Consider the following 13,233-nt stretch of genomic DNA (forward strand, 5'->3'; position numbering starts at 1 on the left):
ATTCAAAAAGAAGAGGTTCCCTAGGTTACAAGGGAGTATTTCTGTAAAGCACTTAGTCATGCATCATGAATGGCCCTGCACATACATTTCTTTAACCGACATGTCTTCCCCCTAAAGCACGCATGCTGTTTGTAGCTCAGCAGCATAGGCAGTGCTCATGGATTAGTTTGTGGGTTAGTTATATTGGGCTACTCTGAAGACCACAGTTTTCTAAGCTGAGCTGAGCAGTGAAAACAAACCCCTGAACTGGCATTTCCAGTCTTAGGGGGTCAGGAACCTAGTGTGGAGGAGGCGCTCCCGCCTCCACACGGGCAGTGGGTTGCAGGGCCTCCATGTCTGGGAGGCTGAATGATGCCCATGGCCCAAATGTGTTTGTCCTGTTCAAAGGGAGAGCAAATTTGTCTCGCGAGCACCTCTCCCCTCTGTCTGCTTTAGACTGATGCAGCCCTACTGTCCTTTGGGGCATGGTCTCTTTTGCATCTCCCCGTCCTATCTCTAAAGTCACTTGGTGACCACCTGGTATCTGGAAATGAATTTGCAAGCTAGTCTGGACTTTTCCCCCCGGCATTTTACTTATTCGGACATTTGAGAGTGTGACTTTTGATGCTTGTGTGGGGGGACATAACAGAAAGTGAGACAGATAATGATCTTTGCTTTTATTGAGTTTGCAGTTGAGTAGGAAGAGAAGCACAGGCCACACAGAGAAATCGGCATTTATTGAACTGATACGGTGTAACAATGTTAATTCTACAGAGATTAGTGAAGTCGGGGATGGGGCACCAGGCGAGCTAAGGCAGCGGGAGCATGAGTTCTGCTGTGGTCAGGGAGGGAGCGCCCTGCTGAGAGTGAGGCCAAGGACAGGTCTTGCACTTTCATGGCCCCCTCCTGACATCTTCAGGGGAGGGCCTCCTGTCTAGGACTTTCGTTCTGTGTCACCTTGGACTCAGCGTCCTGTACCTGCGATGTCTGTCTACTGGCAGGTTTGGATCTGGGTGAGTTCTCAGTGCGCATACATGAAGCGCCTACAGATGTTGGCTGGTTAGTAAAGCACTAGGTGAGGGAGAGGACGGGCTAGCTGTGTTCCAAGCACTGAAGTGCTTAGAGTTAGCCCCTCTTTTTCATGAAAAGTCTTATGTGTATGCGTATATGTGTACACATGTGCCCATGGAGCCCACGGACAGCAGAAGAAGGTGTGGGGTACCCCGGCGTAGAGTTACGGGTTGTGGCGAGCAGAGTGGGGAGGGTGGTAGAAGTCCTCCAGAAGAGCAGCAAGCGCACCTAGCTGTGGGTCCCTCTCTCTGGCCGCAGAGCTAGCTTCTCCAGCAGGCGTGACTTACCTTCTTAGGAGCCTGGCCAACGGGCCGCTCTCTAAGGTTTAAGGCACAGGGTGGAAGAGGAAGAATTCAGTGCTGGAGGTTTGAAAATCCTCAAGAGTGAAAGTCTCTGATCTGCTTTGGTCTTAACCCTCTTCTGCAACCTTTTTTTTGGTGGGGAGGGGGAGCAATTTCAGTATATTTAAAGTCAAACAAAATAACCACATAGAAATGTTCCAGTGTGGGTGCTAGGAAAAGTGGCTTAGTGAGTGAATGCTTGCCACCAGAACAGGAAGATGGGAGTTCTCACCCCTGACTCATGGGGATGCTGGGCGAGTGGCGGCCCGCCTGCCCTGTCCCGAGCTCTAGCGGGAGCTTCCTGGGCAGGCTGGTTGCTCAGACCAACGCTGACAGCAAGACCTGAGCTCAGATGAGAGACCCTGCCTCTTCCAGTAAGACGGAGTCTGAGAGTCTTCTTGGGCTTTCATGTGCGTGCACATACACAAGCACATCACATCTGATCACACATACACACGTGGTCACATATACGCATGCCAAAAAAAGGCAAAAGGAAAAATTCCTGTGTGCATTTATTCAGTTCCAAGCAGCAGAGATTTTTTGAGAGCAAAATAATGAATTACAGGGCTAAAGTTATATAATGACATTGTCTCTTATTCAAGCTGTTGAATATTAAAATATTTTATACTAAGGAGATATTTCTAGAATGACTTGCCTAGTTTTGTGAATAAGATTTTTAAGCATTTCAGATCTGGGAAATAAAAGTGTTCCATTTGTAAAGGTATTCTAACAAAGCAAAGCCTTTGTAACACTGTGTGTGTGTGTGTGTGTGAGTGTGTGTGTGTGTACATGCATATATACAAATAAAGGACAGTGTTGGTAGAATGTCTTTTAAAATGGATCTATGTGTTCTGCCTGCATATATCTGTGTACCGCATGCATGTCTTATGCCCAAGGAGGCCAGAAGAAGGTGATAGATCCCCTGGGAATGGAGTTACAGACAATTGTGAGCTACCATATGGGTGCTAGAAATTGAACCCAGGTCCTCTGGAAGAGCAGCCAGTGCTCTTAACCACTGAGCCATCTCCAGTTCACAAACATATCAATCACCTTTGTCAGTTTCCATAGCATAACAGTTGTTCTCTTTCATTTAGCTTCCACGTCGTGGCATCCAAAGGGAATCTGGAGTGTCTGAATGCCATTCTTATACATGGAATTGATGTTGCAACCAGCGACAGCGCAGGTATGCACATTATTACCCCTTCCTGCCATTCCTCCCTCCTGTCCTCTCTCCAAAGACTGAACCCAGGTCCTTTCATAGGCTGGGCAAGAAGTCTAGTAATGATTATACCCTCAGCTACTCCTCACATTCTAAAGCAGACTTAATATAACTTAAAAAGCAAAATCATTAAGAGTCTGTTTTAGTTTATTTATTTACTTACCTTTTATTTTAGATTTTTTTTATTTGTGCATATTGTATGCATGGCTGTATGTATGTGCACTGTGTGAGTTTAGTAGCTGTAGAGGCCAGAAGTGGGTGTGACAATCCCCTGGATCTGGCCGTGAGCTAGCTGGTATGGGCGCTGGGAACCCAGGTCCTCTGCAAGAGCAGCAACCACCGAGCCATTGCTCCATCCCCGAGTTCCTGAGTTGAGGAAGCATTTATTCCTGAATATCACGGTGGGAGAGATCAAGTACAGGGCTTTGGGGTGGAAGGGCAGTAGAACTGTAATCCAGCACTGGTCCATAAAAGCCCAAATTTGACGCTTTCAGGAACTTTTGTCTGTATTCGTAGTCAGTGCCATGTCGTCTCTGTGATGGGGTCACTTGACATCCGGTTGGGTGTCTTCCGTGCTGGAGAGAGAACTTCCTCAAGCAGCAGCGACATGGTGGCGATAAGAATGCTGACAGCTGACGCTCTGTAACGTCTGGGTGGCTGCTCTGCTGAGCACTGAGCACTGAGCACATTGCACTCACGTTCATTCACCTCACCCTCACCTCAGCCCGCGAGGGTGGTGTGCTTACCCCGGGAACTTGCCCCGGGCCTCGCCCGGCTGTCTCACAAGTTGACTTTATAGACAGTTGGAATCTTATTCTGTCCTTGTTTCTTGCTTACCTCTGTCTCTTTAAAGCTCACTGCTGAGTTTGCACTTCCAAGATAAACATGCAAGTATTTGAACAAAGCTGTTGGCTTTCCTCGATGAGAGCGCTAGGTTTTGATTAACTAGGATAACCATTGCTAGTTTTCTAGGACTCACTTTTATATTTTTAGTTATTATTGTGTCTGTGTGTGTATGTAAGTTAGCACTCTCATGCCTGAGCCACACACGTGGAGGTCAGAGTGCAAAAACAGACACTGATTTTCTCTGCCGTGTGTATCTGGAGCTTGGGCCAGCAGGCTGGGTAGCAAGTGCCTCTACCCACCGAGCTCTCTTGCCAGCCCTGTGAGCTACATCTGCAGCCGGTGAACTGAATTGTGAAACAGTCCTGTGCAGCCACCTAGAGGAAGTGCTATTTCTGAGCCTGCTTACAGACCTGGGCCCTGCTCGCTTACCTAGAACCACTGATCAGACCTGGGGAGCTGAACGGCTTTCTCACACTCACGTTGAAAGCCTGTGTATCTGTCGGTCCAGAATCATCAGATGTAATCTCTTTTCCAGCCAGTGTGCTTGTGAAAGGGAGCTGCGCATTAAGAGACTTGTGATGTTGGAGTGAACCACAGAGCATTATGGAAAGGGCGTTGGCGTGGCCGAGTGAGCCCCTGTGCTCTCACCATCTAAGGGAGATGTATGTGTAAGGAGAGGCCGCTAGGAGGGGCGAAGAGATGTCGGTGGACCGAGGTGCTCCGGGAGTTTAATCCCAGCGTGCACCCACACAGTGGGGGGAGAGGGAGACGATGGCGACACCGAGAGAGACAGAATATCTGATTTCTTTGCAGGTTTATCTTCTTCAGAGTCCGTCTCTCACACCCACGGCCTCCCTTCCCCACCTCTCACACCCGAGGCCTCCTCCCCGGCACAGTCTCCCCTCCCAGCCTCTTAGGCATTTCCTGACAACGCACAGTTCGGGCCCTGCTCGATGGGTAAAGCACTTGTTCAATCCTGCTGTTCTGATTCAGAGCCCCAGAACCCCCTCACGGTGTCCTCTGACTTCCACACTCTCAACATGGCCTGTGCGCGCCCCTCCTCACTAAAAATACATATGTGTAATAACATTTTTAATCTTAAAAAATTAATATACACTTAAACTCTTTGAACAGGCTGGTTTTCAGAGACACACTCTCATAAGCAACACTGAAATTTGCCTGAAACTGACAAATGAGGGAAAACTATCTTGGCATCAGTTTCTTTGTTTGTTTTTGTTTCGTTTTGTTTTTCAAGACAGGGTTTCTTTGTGTAGCCTAGGCTGTCTCAGACTTGCTTTGTCGACCAGGCTGGCCTTGAACTCACAGAGATCTGCCTGTGTGCCTCCTTAAGTGCTGGGATTACAGGCTTGTGCTACTGTGCCCAGCTGGGCCATCAGTTTCTTAACATCCTCCATTGTTCATGCCCATACTAGCTAGCTAGAAATGTTAGGTGAAGTCTAGGAATTTCTTTTCCTTTCTATACCTACTTTCTTGCCTTAAAAAAAAAAAAAAGTATTTATTTTTGTTTTATGTGGATTGGTGTTTTGCCTGCGTATATGACTGCACATCATGGGGAGGCCAGAAGAGGGCCTGGGTTCCTCTGCCACTGGAGTCACCATGTGGGTGCTGGGAACTGGGCCCAGGACCTCTGCAAGAGCAGCCAGTGCTCTAAACCTCGGAGGCATCTTCAGCACCCACCGCCTTCCTTTCTCTCTTTTCCTAGTGCCAATATGTAACTACTGTGTCTCCGGCACTGCTCTAGATACTGGAGGTTGGAGGCATACGAGGACAGAGCTCCTTCCCTCAGGGATTTGCAGGACTCATTTTTTTTTGCTGCCTTCAGAGTTTTGGGGTACAGGTAATAACATTACTAAAATGTCAAACATCTTAGGAACTGAAAGCCTATTTACAAATGAAATATCCTGTCAACCAACTGGGCAGAAAAATGTCATATTGCTATAAACATTCCTGGCTGAAGAAAATAACCCTTCACACAGGCTTGCTGTGATTGCCTTTGCAGGGAGGAACGCGCTTCACCTGGCGGCGAAGTATGGCCACGCGCTGTGCCTGCAGAAGCTTCTCCAGGTAGACGTGGCGAATGGCTCGCTCCATATGAGACTAACGCTTGAGCTCAAAGTGTGGCAGGCCAACCCCACCCCCGTTCCCCCCGTTCCCCCCCGTTCGCTTAGCTGTAATTCTTTCCTCCTTTGTGAAGGAATCTGAACAATAAGGAACAAAAATGCGAGGGAAGTGAGTCACATAACTAAGTATATTAAAAACAAACAACAGAGAGGTGACCTTCCTGTTGCTATGAGCTGCCGGCCAGCTAGACCGTGGCCCCAGATAGAGAACAGCACGGGGTTCATGTTCCTGTGCCTCTGAACAGACGTCTTCTACGACATGACACTAATGTCATGACTTTTTAACAGGCAGCCACAGTACTATGCTTTGGCCGAAGCGTGTGGCCTATGTTGACATTTAGGACTGATTTGTTCTCCTGGTTCAGTAGTTTATTTCGCCTCTTGCTGGTAAAAACAGAACAGAACAAAACAAACAAACCAAAGACCTGAAACAATAACACCTTTTCAATACGGCGCACTATTGTAGTGGGCGTGTGTTTCCTGTGTGGCGAAGTACTGTTCAGCTCACAGCTATGCGGCATTAGCTTGTTTGTTTCATGTCAGAATATTTAGTGAATTGTCTAGTTGGCTTTCCTGTCTTTGGTAAGCGGAATATTTTAAGATTAAATAGCAGCTGTTGATTTGAGCGGGGGTCTAGCGTTCTAAAGCAAAGCCCTCCTGCATCACCACCTCGCTCTGTTTTAACAGTACAACTGCCCCACTGAGCACATGGACCTCCAGGGGAGGACTGCCCTTCACGACGCAGGTGAGCAGGGCTCCCTCCCGGGCACAACCCTTTCGAAGACACGGCATCCCTGGGAGGGGCTTGGTTTGATTCCTTTGGATATTATGGAGAAAAATATGAATTTGTATGCTGAAAATGGAAATTTACTAATTGCAGCTGAAGAAGATTCCAATCAGGGGCTGGTGAGATGGTTCAGCATTAAGAATGCTTGATGTTCACAGCAGAGGACTGAGTTCAGTTCCCAGCTCTCATGCAGGGTGGCTCACAGCTACCCGTGACCACAGCTCCAGGGACTCCCACACCCTCTTCTGACCTGAGTGGGGCTTCATGCATGTGCACATCACTCCCCCACCTCTGTACATACGCACACAATAAAAGTAAAATAAAAATGAAATCTTGAAAAATTCCATTCATCCAATATTCACAGGTTGGCTAGTTTGGTAGATGGGAAGGATGTGAGGAGGAATAATGCAGATTCCTGTTGGCCAGGTGTGCTGAGCATGCTCTGTGTGTGTACAGCTGAATGCCACATGTGTGCAGGTGCCGAAGAGGGTCAGAAGAGGGCGTCACACACCCCCCCAGAACAGCCACAAGTGGTCTTAATCGCTGAGCCATCTTATCATCCCTTCCTTTCTTTTTTTAAACATAACTTATTTTCAGTTTCTTTTCCTTTTTCCATTTTTGGTACTTGTACGGTATCTTAATTTCTCATTCATTGCCTTTTCCTCTCTCTTTTGTATACAGAATAATATTGTCTGCAAAGCAAATGAGTAATTTGACAGCTCTGCAGAGCTCCTCTGTGATCCATTTTAAGATATGAAGTGGATGTTTGCCGTGCTGGGCTGAGTGGGGGATGTGGCGTTTGGCAGCCGGGAAGCGGATTTGCGTCTCCTCTCTTGGGCCTAGGAGCGCTGCCTGTCAGCAGAGGTTCACATTTGTCACTGTCCCTTTGTTTCTCACAGCCATGGCGGGCTGTCCTTCCAGCATCCAGCTGCTCTGTGACCACGGGGCCTCCGTGAATGCCAAAGACGTGGTGAGTCGGCTTGTTTGTCCTCGTTCAGCTCGTGCAGGGCAGCACGCGCTCTGGAAGACGCCTTGCCATAGCGTCAGTTTGTTTTTCTTGTTGCTTAGGATGGGCGGACTCCGCTTGTTCTGGCGACCCAGATGTGCAGGCCGATGGCCTGTCAGTTACTGATAGACAGAGGGGCAGACGTCAATTCCAGAGACAAGCAAAACAGGTAAATCTTCTATGGGTCTGTGACACTGTGGCTATGACCCCGTCTTCCCACTGGCCTTGCTCTTCTTGGATAAGTGCTGAGGAAGTGTAGTAACTAGGGCTCACATTTGGGTCAGAAAACTAAGAAAAGAGGAATCCTACTTGCCCAGGCTATTTAAAGTTTTCTAAAGGTACATAACAGGTACAGGTAAAGGCAATTAAAAATTATATGTATAGTCTGTTTCTTTAGGTGAGAGAGTGTCTTGAGATTGAAGTGGCCCTTGGGCATCCGGGAATGTGTCAGCGAGCCCCGGTGGGTTTCCTTGAGGGAGTGTGACGGCGAGCCACGGTGGGTTCCCTTGGGGTCTCTTCTCAGCCTCCAGGTCTGAGTTCGCCTGTGCCTTAAGTCCTTGTCCTGGTTTCCTCTGTCGCTGTGCCAGAGCACCTTCACCAAAGGCAGCTGGCGGGGGGGGGGGGGGGGGGACTGATCCCACCTGCCTAGGGCTGAGGCCGCCCACGTGGGCTGGGACCTCCTCATTAATTGCTAACTGACACAGTCCCCACAGATACTCTTGCTGGCCAGTCTGGCCTAAGTAATTCCTCCTCTGAGGCTTCTCTTCTCAAATGGCTCTAGGCTGGCTGCAGTGTCACTCACAGCTAACCAGGACAGAGTCTCTTCATTGATATTTCCTTCTATATTTAATGCTATTCAGTTGCTGTGGACTGGTAGTTTCTATCTACAATTGTCTTATTTCTTGACCAGTTATGTCACAGTGGTTACTTATACTAGAATTATGGTGATTTTGGTCACTAACTTTCTGTTGACAAACAACTGGAAGATATTTCCCCAATTAGTTTGTTTACTTTAATATTTTATCACCAAAATAGCTGAGCTTTTATACTTACTAACAAATGTCCCTTTAATTAATTAAACATGCATCCTAGAGTTTGTAGCTCGTTGGAAGAAGGCAGATACAATTAAATAGTATTTAGGTGTCAGCTTTTTGCTTGAATTTTTATTATTCAGACAGTTTTTGATATTTCAAATATTTTTATGGTATTGAGGAGAGGTGATGCATATTTGTATGAGTTTGTAGCAGATGGTTTTAGAAATATGGTTTTTGACACTAAGTTTTTCATTTTATCTTTAGTGTTTTTTTTTAATCTACATGGGAAACTTTATTAATCTCCTATGCATAGATGTTTATGATAGCAGCTGTTAAGGGGGCATGGCTACAAAAGCGAGCTTGCATACATCCGCAAGGTCAGGGTGTCCAGTGTTCCCCGCTGAAGCAGGAGTCAGATGCAGGGTAAGTTACTTTGGTAGAGATGCCGTGAGTTGCCTGATTGGATATGGATCAGTCACTTCAGTGGGTTAGGGCCAGTCATTTCATTAAGTAGAATCAGTCACTGTAGTAGATGTAGGATAAGTCACATTAGAAGATACAGGCTCGGTTGTTTTACTAGCTGAAGAATGAGTCCTTCTATTGGCCGTAAGATCAGTCACTTTTGTAGCTGTAGGATTGGTCACTATGTCATCAAGAGTCGGTTCCCTCAGTAGTAAGGGTGGGTTTCACAAGACTGTTTCTAAGATCCTGCTGACTCTCTCTGAGGACTAGTTGTGTTGCCACATGACTGTTCCTTGTGGACACAGTCTGAGATGCTTCTGTGTTGATGGTGGGAACAGAGGCCACGGAAATTCGTGATTAGTCAGGGTGTGCTTCTGAAAGGCCAGCATGTGAGGAAGCAAGGCTCGTTCATCCAGCACCTTTGCTTTGTTTGTTTATCCGTTTATTTATTTATTCACTTAGAATGGGGCTCATGTCTCCCAAGCTGGCCTCACATTTGCCATGAAGCTAAGGGTGGCCTTGGTCTTTTGGTGCTCAGGCCCTTATCCACGTACGGCCTTGCCTTTGGGGGTCAAACTCAGGGCCGTGTGCATGCTAGGCAAGTACTGAGCTGCACCCCAGCCCAGCAAGGCTCCTTTAAACAGGGCACCAAGAGCAGAATCTAATTTCCTCAGTGTTGGGTAGGGGTTCTAGCGAAAGTTCCTGTGGCGTGAGTTAGTTCACCAGCAGTAGTTGAACTGTTGGGTTTTGTGCGATCGGGCGACGTCTGCAGTTAGGGAAGATCTTTGCAGTAATTATTTATAGGGCATTGAAGAACTGGAAGACACTGGGTTGTTGATGTAGTTAAAGTGTGTAAGATGACGGACAGGTGTGGTATGTGCTCACACTGGGGTGGAGGCGGCAGAGTCAGGAGGGTCAGGGTCATTCTCCCCTACAGAGTCCAAGGCTGGCAAGCAGCAACAGAAAGAAGGTAGGCTTTCTTTCTGCAGCTAAGCGCAGGGCAACACGGTTTTGTTCATTTTAGACACGTGATAAGCTAAAAATACAAAAAGATAAAGTAATGTCTGAATCCATATGAAATCTAACTTCTGTGGCATCCTCAAGGTCTTGATTTTTCCATCTGCTTTCAGGACCGCTCTCATGCTGGGTTGTGAGTACGGCTGCAGAGATGCTGTAGAAGTCCTGGTTAAAAATGGTGCCAACGTGACCTTGCTGGATGCTCTTGGCCATGACAGTTCTTACTATGCAAGAATTGGTGACAATCTGGACATCCTGAACCTGCTGAAGACGGCGTCAGAGAACACCAACAAAGGTGCCCGCAAGTTTCTAGATAGGCTGTCTTACCCTGCCCAGGCAGGCAGGCCTTGCACTTGCCATCTTTTTGCCTCGGCCTTCCCAGCACGCACCACTGTGGGTTTACGTCTTCAGGTTTTTATTTTTAATTATGTGTGTTTGTGCACTGGTTTCTGCATGTGAGTGTGGGTACAATGGAGGCCAGAGGAGGGTGTCAGGTCCCTGGAGCCGCAGTGTCAGGGAGTTGTGGGTCACCAGAGTGGGTGCTGTGAATGGAGCTTGGATCCTCCACAAGAGCGGTAAGTGCTCTAACCACTGAGACACCTTTGTAGCTCTAGGCTGTCAAAAAAAATTTTTTTAAAGACAATATCAGTACTTAAAATATTCATCTGGCATGTGCCGACACCTGTGGAAGAGCTGGAGCCAGAACAGCTCAGTGGAGTCAGCTGCTTGCCCTGCCTCCAGAGAGCCTCCATTAGCATTGAAGCCTACCCTCCAGTCTGTCCCTTACCTGTGCAATGACATGGAGGCCGCCTGAATTCCGAACTGCACCTTAGCTGTTTTATGTGATGCATTTGGAAAGGCTCTTCCTGAATAAAGTTTGTTTGTAGCATAATTTTTAGTGATGTGCAAAATTTCTTTCATTTAAATTTGGCTTAATGAAGCACCTTTAGCTAGGTGGTGTTTAAGTCATTTAGGTTTTTACTAATGTGTCTGTAAAACATTTTTTAACATATGTTATGCTCACCTAGACCCTCCCTGGAGGGCTGCAGAGATGGCGCAGCAGTTAAGAGCACTTGCTGCTCTTCTACAACGCCTGAGTTCTGTTGCTAGCACCCAGGTTGGCTGTGTCACAACTGCCTGTACCTCCAGCTCCCAGGGATCCGCTGGCCTCTCCACACACACATACTCATAAATAAAAAGGACCATGCCCTACACTTTGAATTACTGAGTTACAGGCTGTGTTATTTAAGCTTTTGCATATGTTGATAGTTACCTTTCTATTTATTTGAATATCATCATTTTAAAAAACCTTTACTACTTTGGTAGGCAAAACAGACTCTTTCACTACTGTTGTAAATATAAGTTTTGGGAGTAAACTAAAAAGGAGCAAGCTTTAAAGGAAAATTAAAGCTGTAAATGAAAATTGGATGTTGTCTCGATGGTACAGTTGGAGGCCTTCTGCCTCAGTGACCCTGATGGTACAGTTGGAGGCCTTCTGTCCAAGTTACGCTGCTGTCTCATGGCTTTTCTCTTTAAATCCTTAGGGAGAGAGCTGTGGAAGAAAGGACCATCTTTGCAACAGGTGTGCCTTTATTTTAATTTTTAAAAACTTATATCATACTGTTTAACTAATGTCTTCTTTAAAACTGGTTGGTGGATACACACAGGACGTTTTGAGTTTAGGCACATTGTTGTCTGCCTTCAGATTGTCAGTGCCCACAAAGTGGGTGTTCAGGGAGTTGGTCCTGTTACCACCACTGTGCCATTCAGCTTGAGACAGAGCCTTTGGTTCTCAGTTCCCAGTAGGAAGTCACATCCTGCCCCGAGCCTGGAGCATCCCACCTCTTCCTGTATGGGATGCAGACCTTACTGAGATTCTGCAGGGGATTTGGGCTTTAACACGGAGCTGATTAGACTGTTTTTAGAAGATTCCTCAGTGAGATAAATGAAGAAAAAAAAGGGTTTTGTTTTTGCGTTTGGAGACAAGAGTCCTGCTATGTAGCCCAGGTTGCCCGTGGTCTTGCTGACCTCCTGTCTCAGCCTCTCCTGAATGCAGGGGTAACAGGCATGTACCAACACACCCTGCTGGAAACAGTCCAAACTGATTATATGGTGTGATTTTGACACCACCGTTCATGTTTTTATTTCTTTTTAGTGTCTTCTCTGTAGGCATTTAATTGAGGGCTTGACTAATTTAAAAATTAGCACGATACAATAAAACCACTTTACTTGGTACTGATCTTAACTAATCTCATTGTGATCCCTCCCCACCTTGCATCCCAGCCTGAGTGAAAGTCTAACATTGTCCTCATATCTCTCCGAGTTAGAGTGGTTTATTCACGACACCCTGGCTCCACAGCTAGTGCTGGCAGTCCTCTGCTGGCCACTCCCTCTCAGGCTCCCACTTTGCTCTAGTCGGGCAGTGTGGCCATCTCCTGACCCGGAGGAGGAAGGAACCAGGTACTTTCCTCGCATCTTTCACACCCATTGCGTCATCTTCACCTTTGGCATCATTTGATGGCCGTGCTGCAGCTGCATCTCGGCTCCCATTCTCTCCATCAGAACTTCATGCATGGGTCTTGTCTGCTGATAACATGTTTGTCTGGAGCAACTGCTTTTAGTCTTCACTATTCCCCAGATCAGCCAACGAGTAGAGCTCTGAAATGTACATCTGTTTAAAATAAAGTGTTATTGATTATCATTATGGAAATGGAACGTTGCTCCGACATGTAGGAATTACCTAAGTGAATTCAGAGAATCAATATTTTGCTGGGAATAGTAAGACAAATAGCTCCAATGCAATGATTCTTTGATTTATTGAATAAATAAATCAGTAGAGATCAGTTGTAGATTGGGTGTGTTCTTGGCTATGTGTCTAGTAACAGATGTAGTGGTCAGAGGCAGGCTGGCCTTTGTTCACAGGGATTTTTTGAACCAATTGTGCTTGTAAGTGCTGCGGGTTGTGTGGTGTGCTGAGTCCCTGCCCTCCTGGAGTGCTCCAGCTAGTAACAGAGATACAAGTCAGCACAAAGGAGAGCGTCATGTCATCTCTGAGGGAAAATTGTGTGGAGAGCACAAGCTGTGAGAGACGCCTTCCTGAGGGAGGCCCTGTCGCAAGGCCCTGCTGTGAGAGTGTGGCTCAGGCCAGTGTGAAGCAGTGTGACAGGCCAGGATACAGGATCTTATCAGAGGAGTACTGAGCAGCAGGAGGCAGGATGGAAGCCCCCAGGCCTCATGCAGCACTGCCACGGGCAGCTAGAGGAGCCCGGAAGGTTCTCCTGTCTCTTAGTGGCTGAAATTGAGGCAGCGTTTGAGCCTGGCAGGGTGAGG

General features: G+C 47.1%; 1 protein-coding gene across 5 annotated transcripts in view; it reads left to right on the forward strand.

The window, feature by feature from the left end:
* Uaca (uveal autoantigen with coiled-coil domains and ankyrin repeats) overlaps positions 1-13,233 on the forward strand; it is an 86,706-nt gene that overhangs the window by 51,573 nt on the left and 21,900 nt on the right. For 3 of the 5 annotated variants that reach the window (XM_060375453.1, XM_060375457.1, XM_060375461.1), the window contains exons 3-10: positions 2,486-2,574; positions 5,180-5,314; positions 5,477-5,541; positions 6,285-6,342; positions 7,284-7,354; positions 7,453-7,559; positions 10,017-10,198; positions 11,448-11,485. In XM_060375453.1, the coding sequence (XP_060231436.1) occupies positions 2,486-2,574; positions 5,180-5,314; positions 5,477-5,541; positions 6,285-6,342; positions 7,284-7,354; positions 7,453-7,559; positions 10,017-10,198; positions 11,448-11,485 (745 nt within the window). The remainder of the gene's footprint in view (positions 1-2,485; positions 2,575-5,179; positions 5,315-5,476; positions 5,542-6,284; positions 6,343-7,283; positions 7,355-7,452; positions 7,560-10,016; positions 10,199-11,447; positions 11,486-13,233) is intronic. The other 2 variants (XM_021641536.2, XM_021641537.2) reach the window with 1 other exon arrangement.

The sequence above is a fragment of the Meriones unguiculatus genome, chromosome 1, assembly GCF_030254825.1.
Source record: "Meriones unguiculatus strain TT.TT164.6M chromosome 1, Bangor_MerUng_6.1, whole genome shotgun sequence".
Taxonomy (NCBI): domain Eukaryota; kingdom Metazoa; phylum Chordata; class Mammalia; order Rodentia; family Muridae; genus Meriones; species Meriones unguiculatus.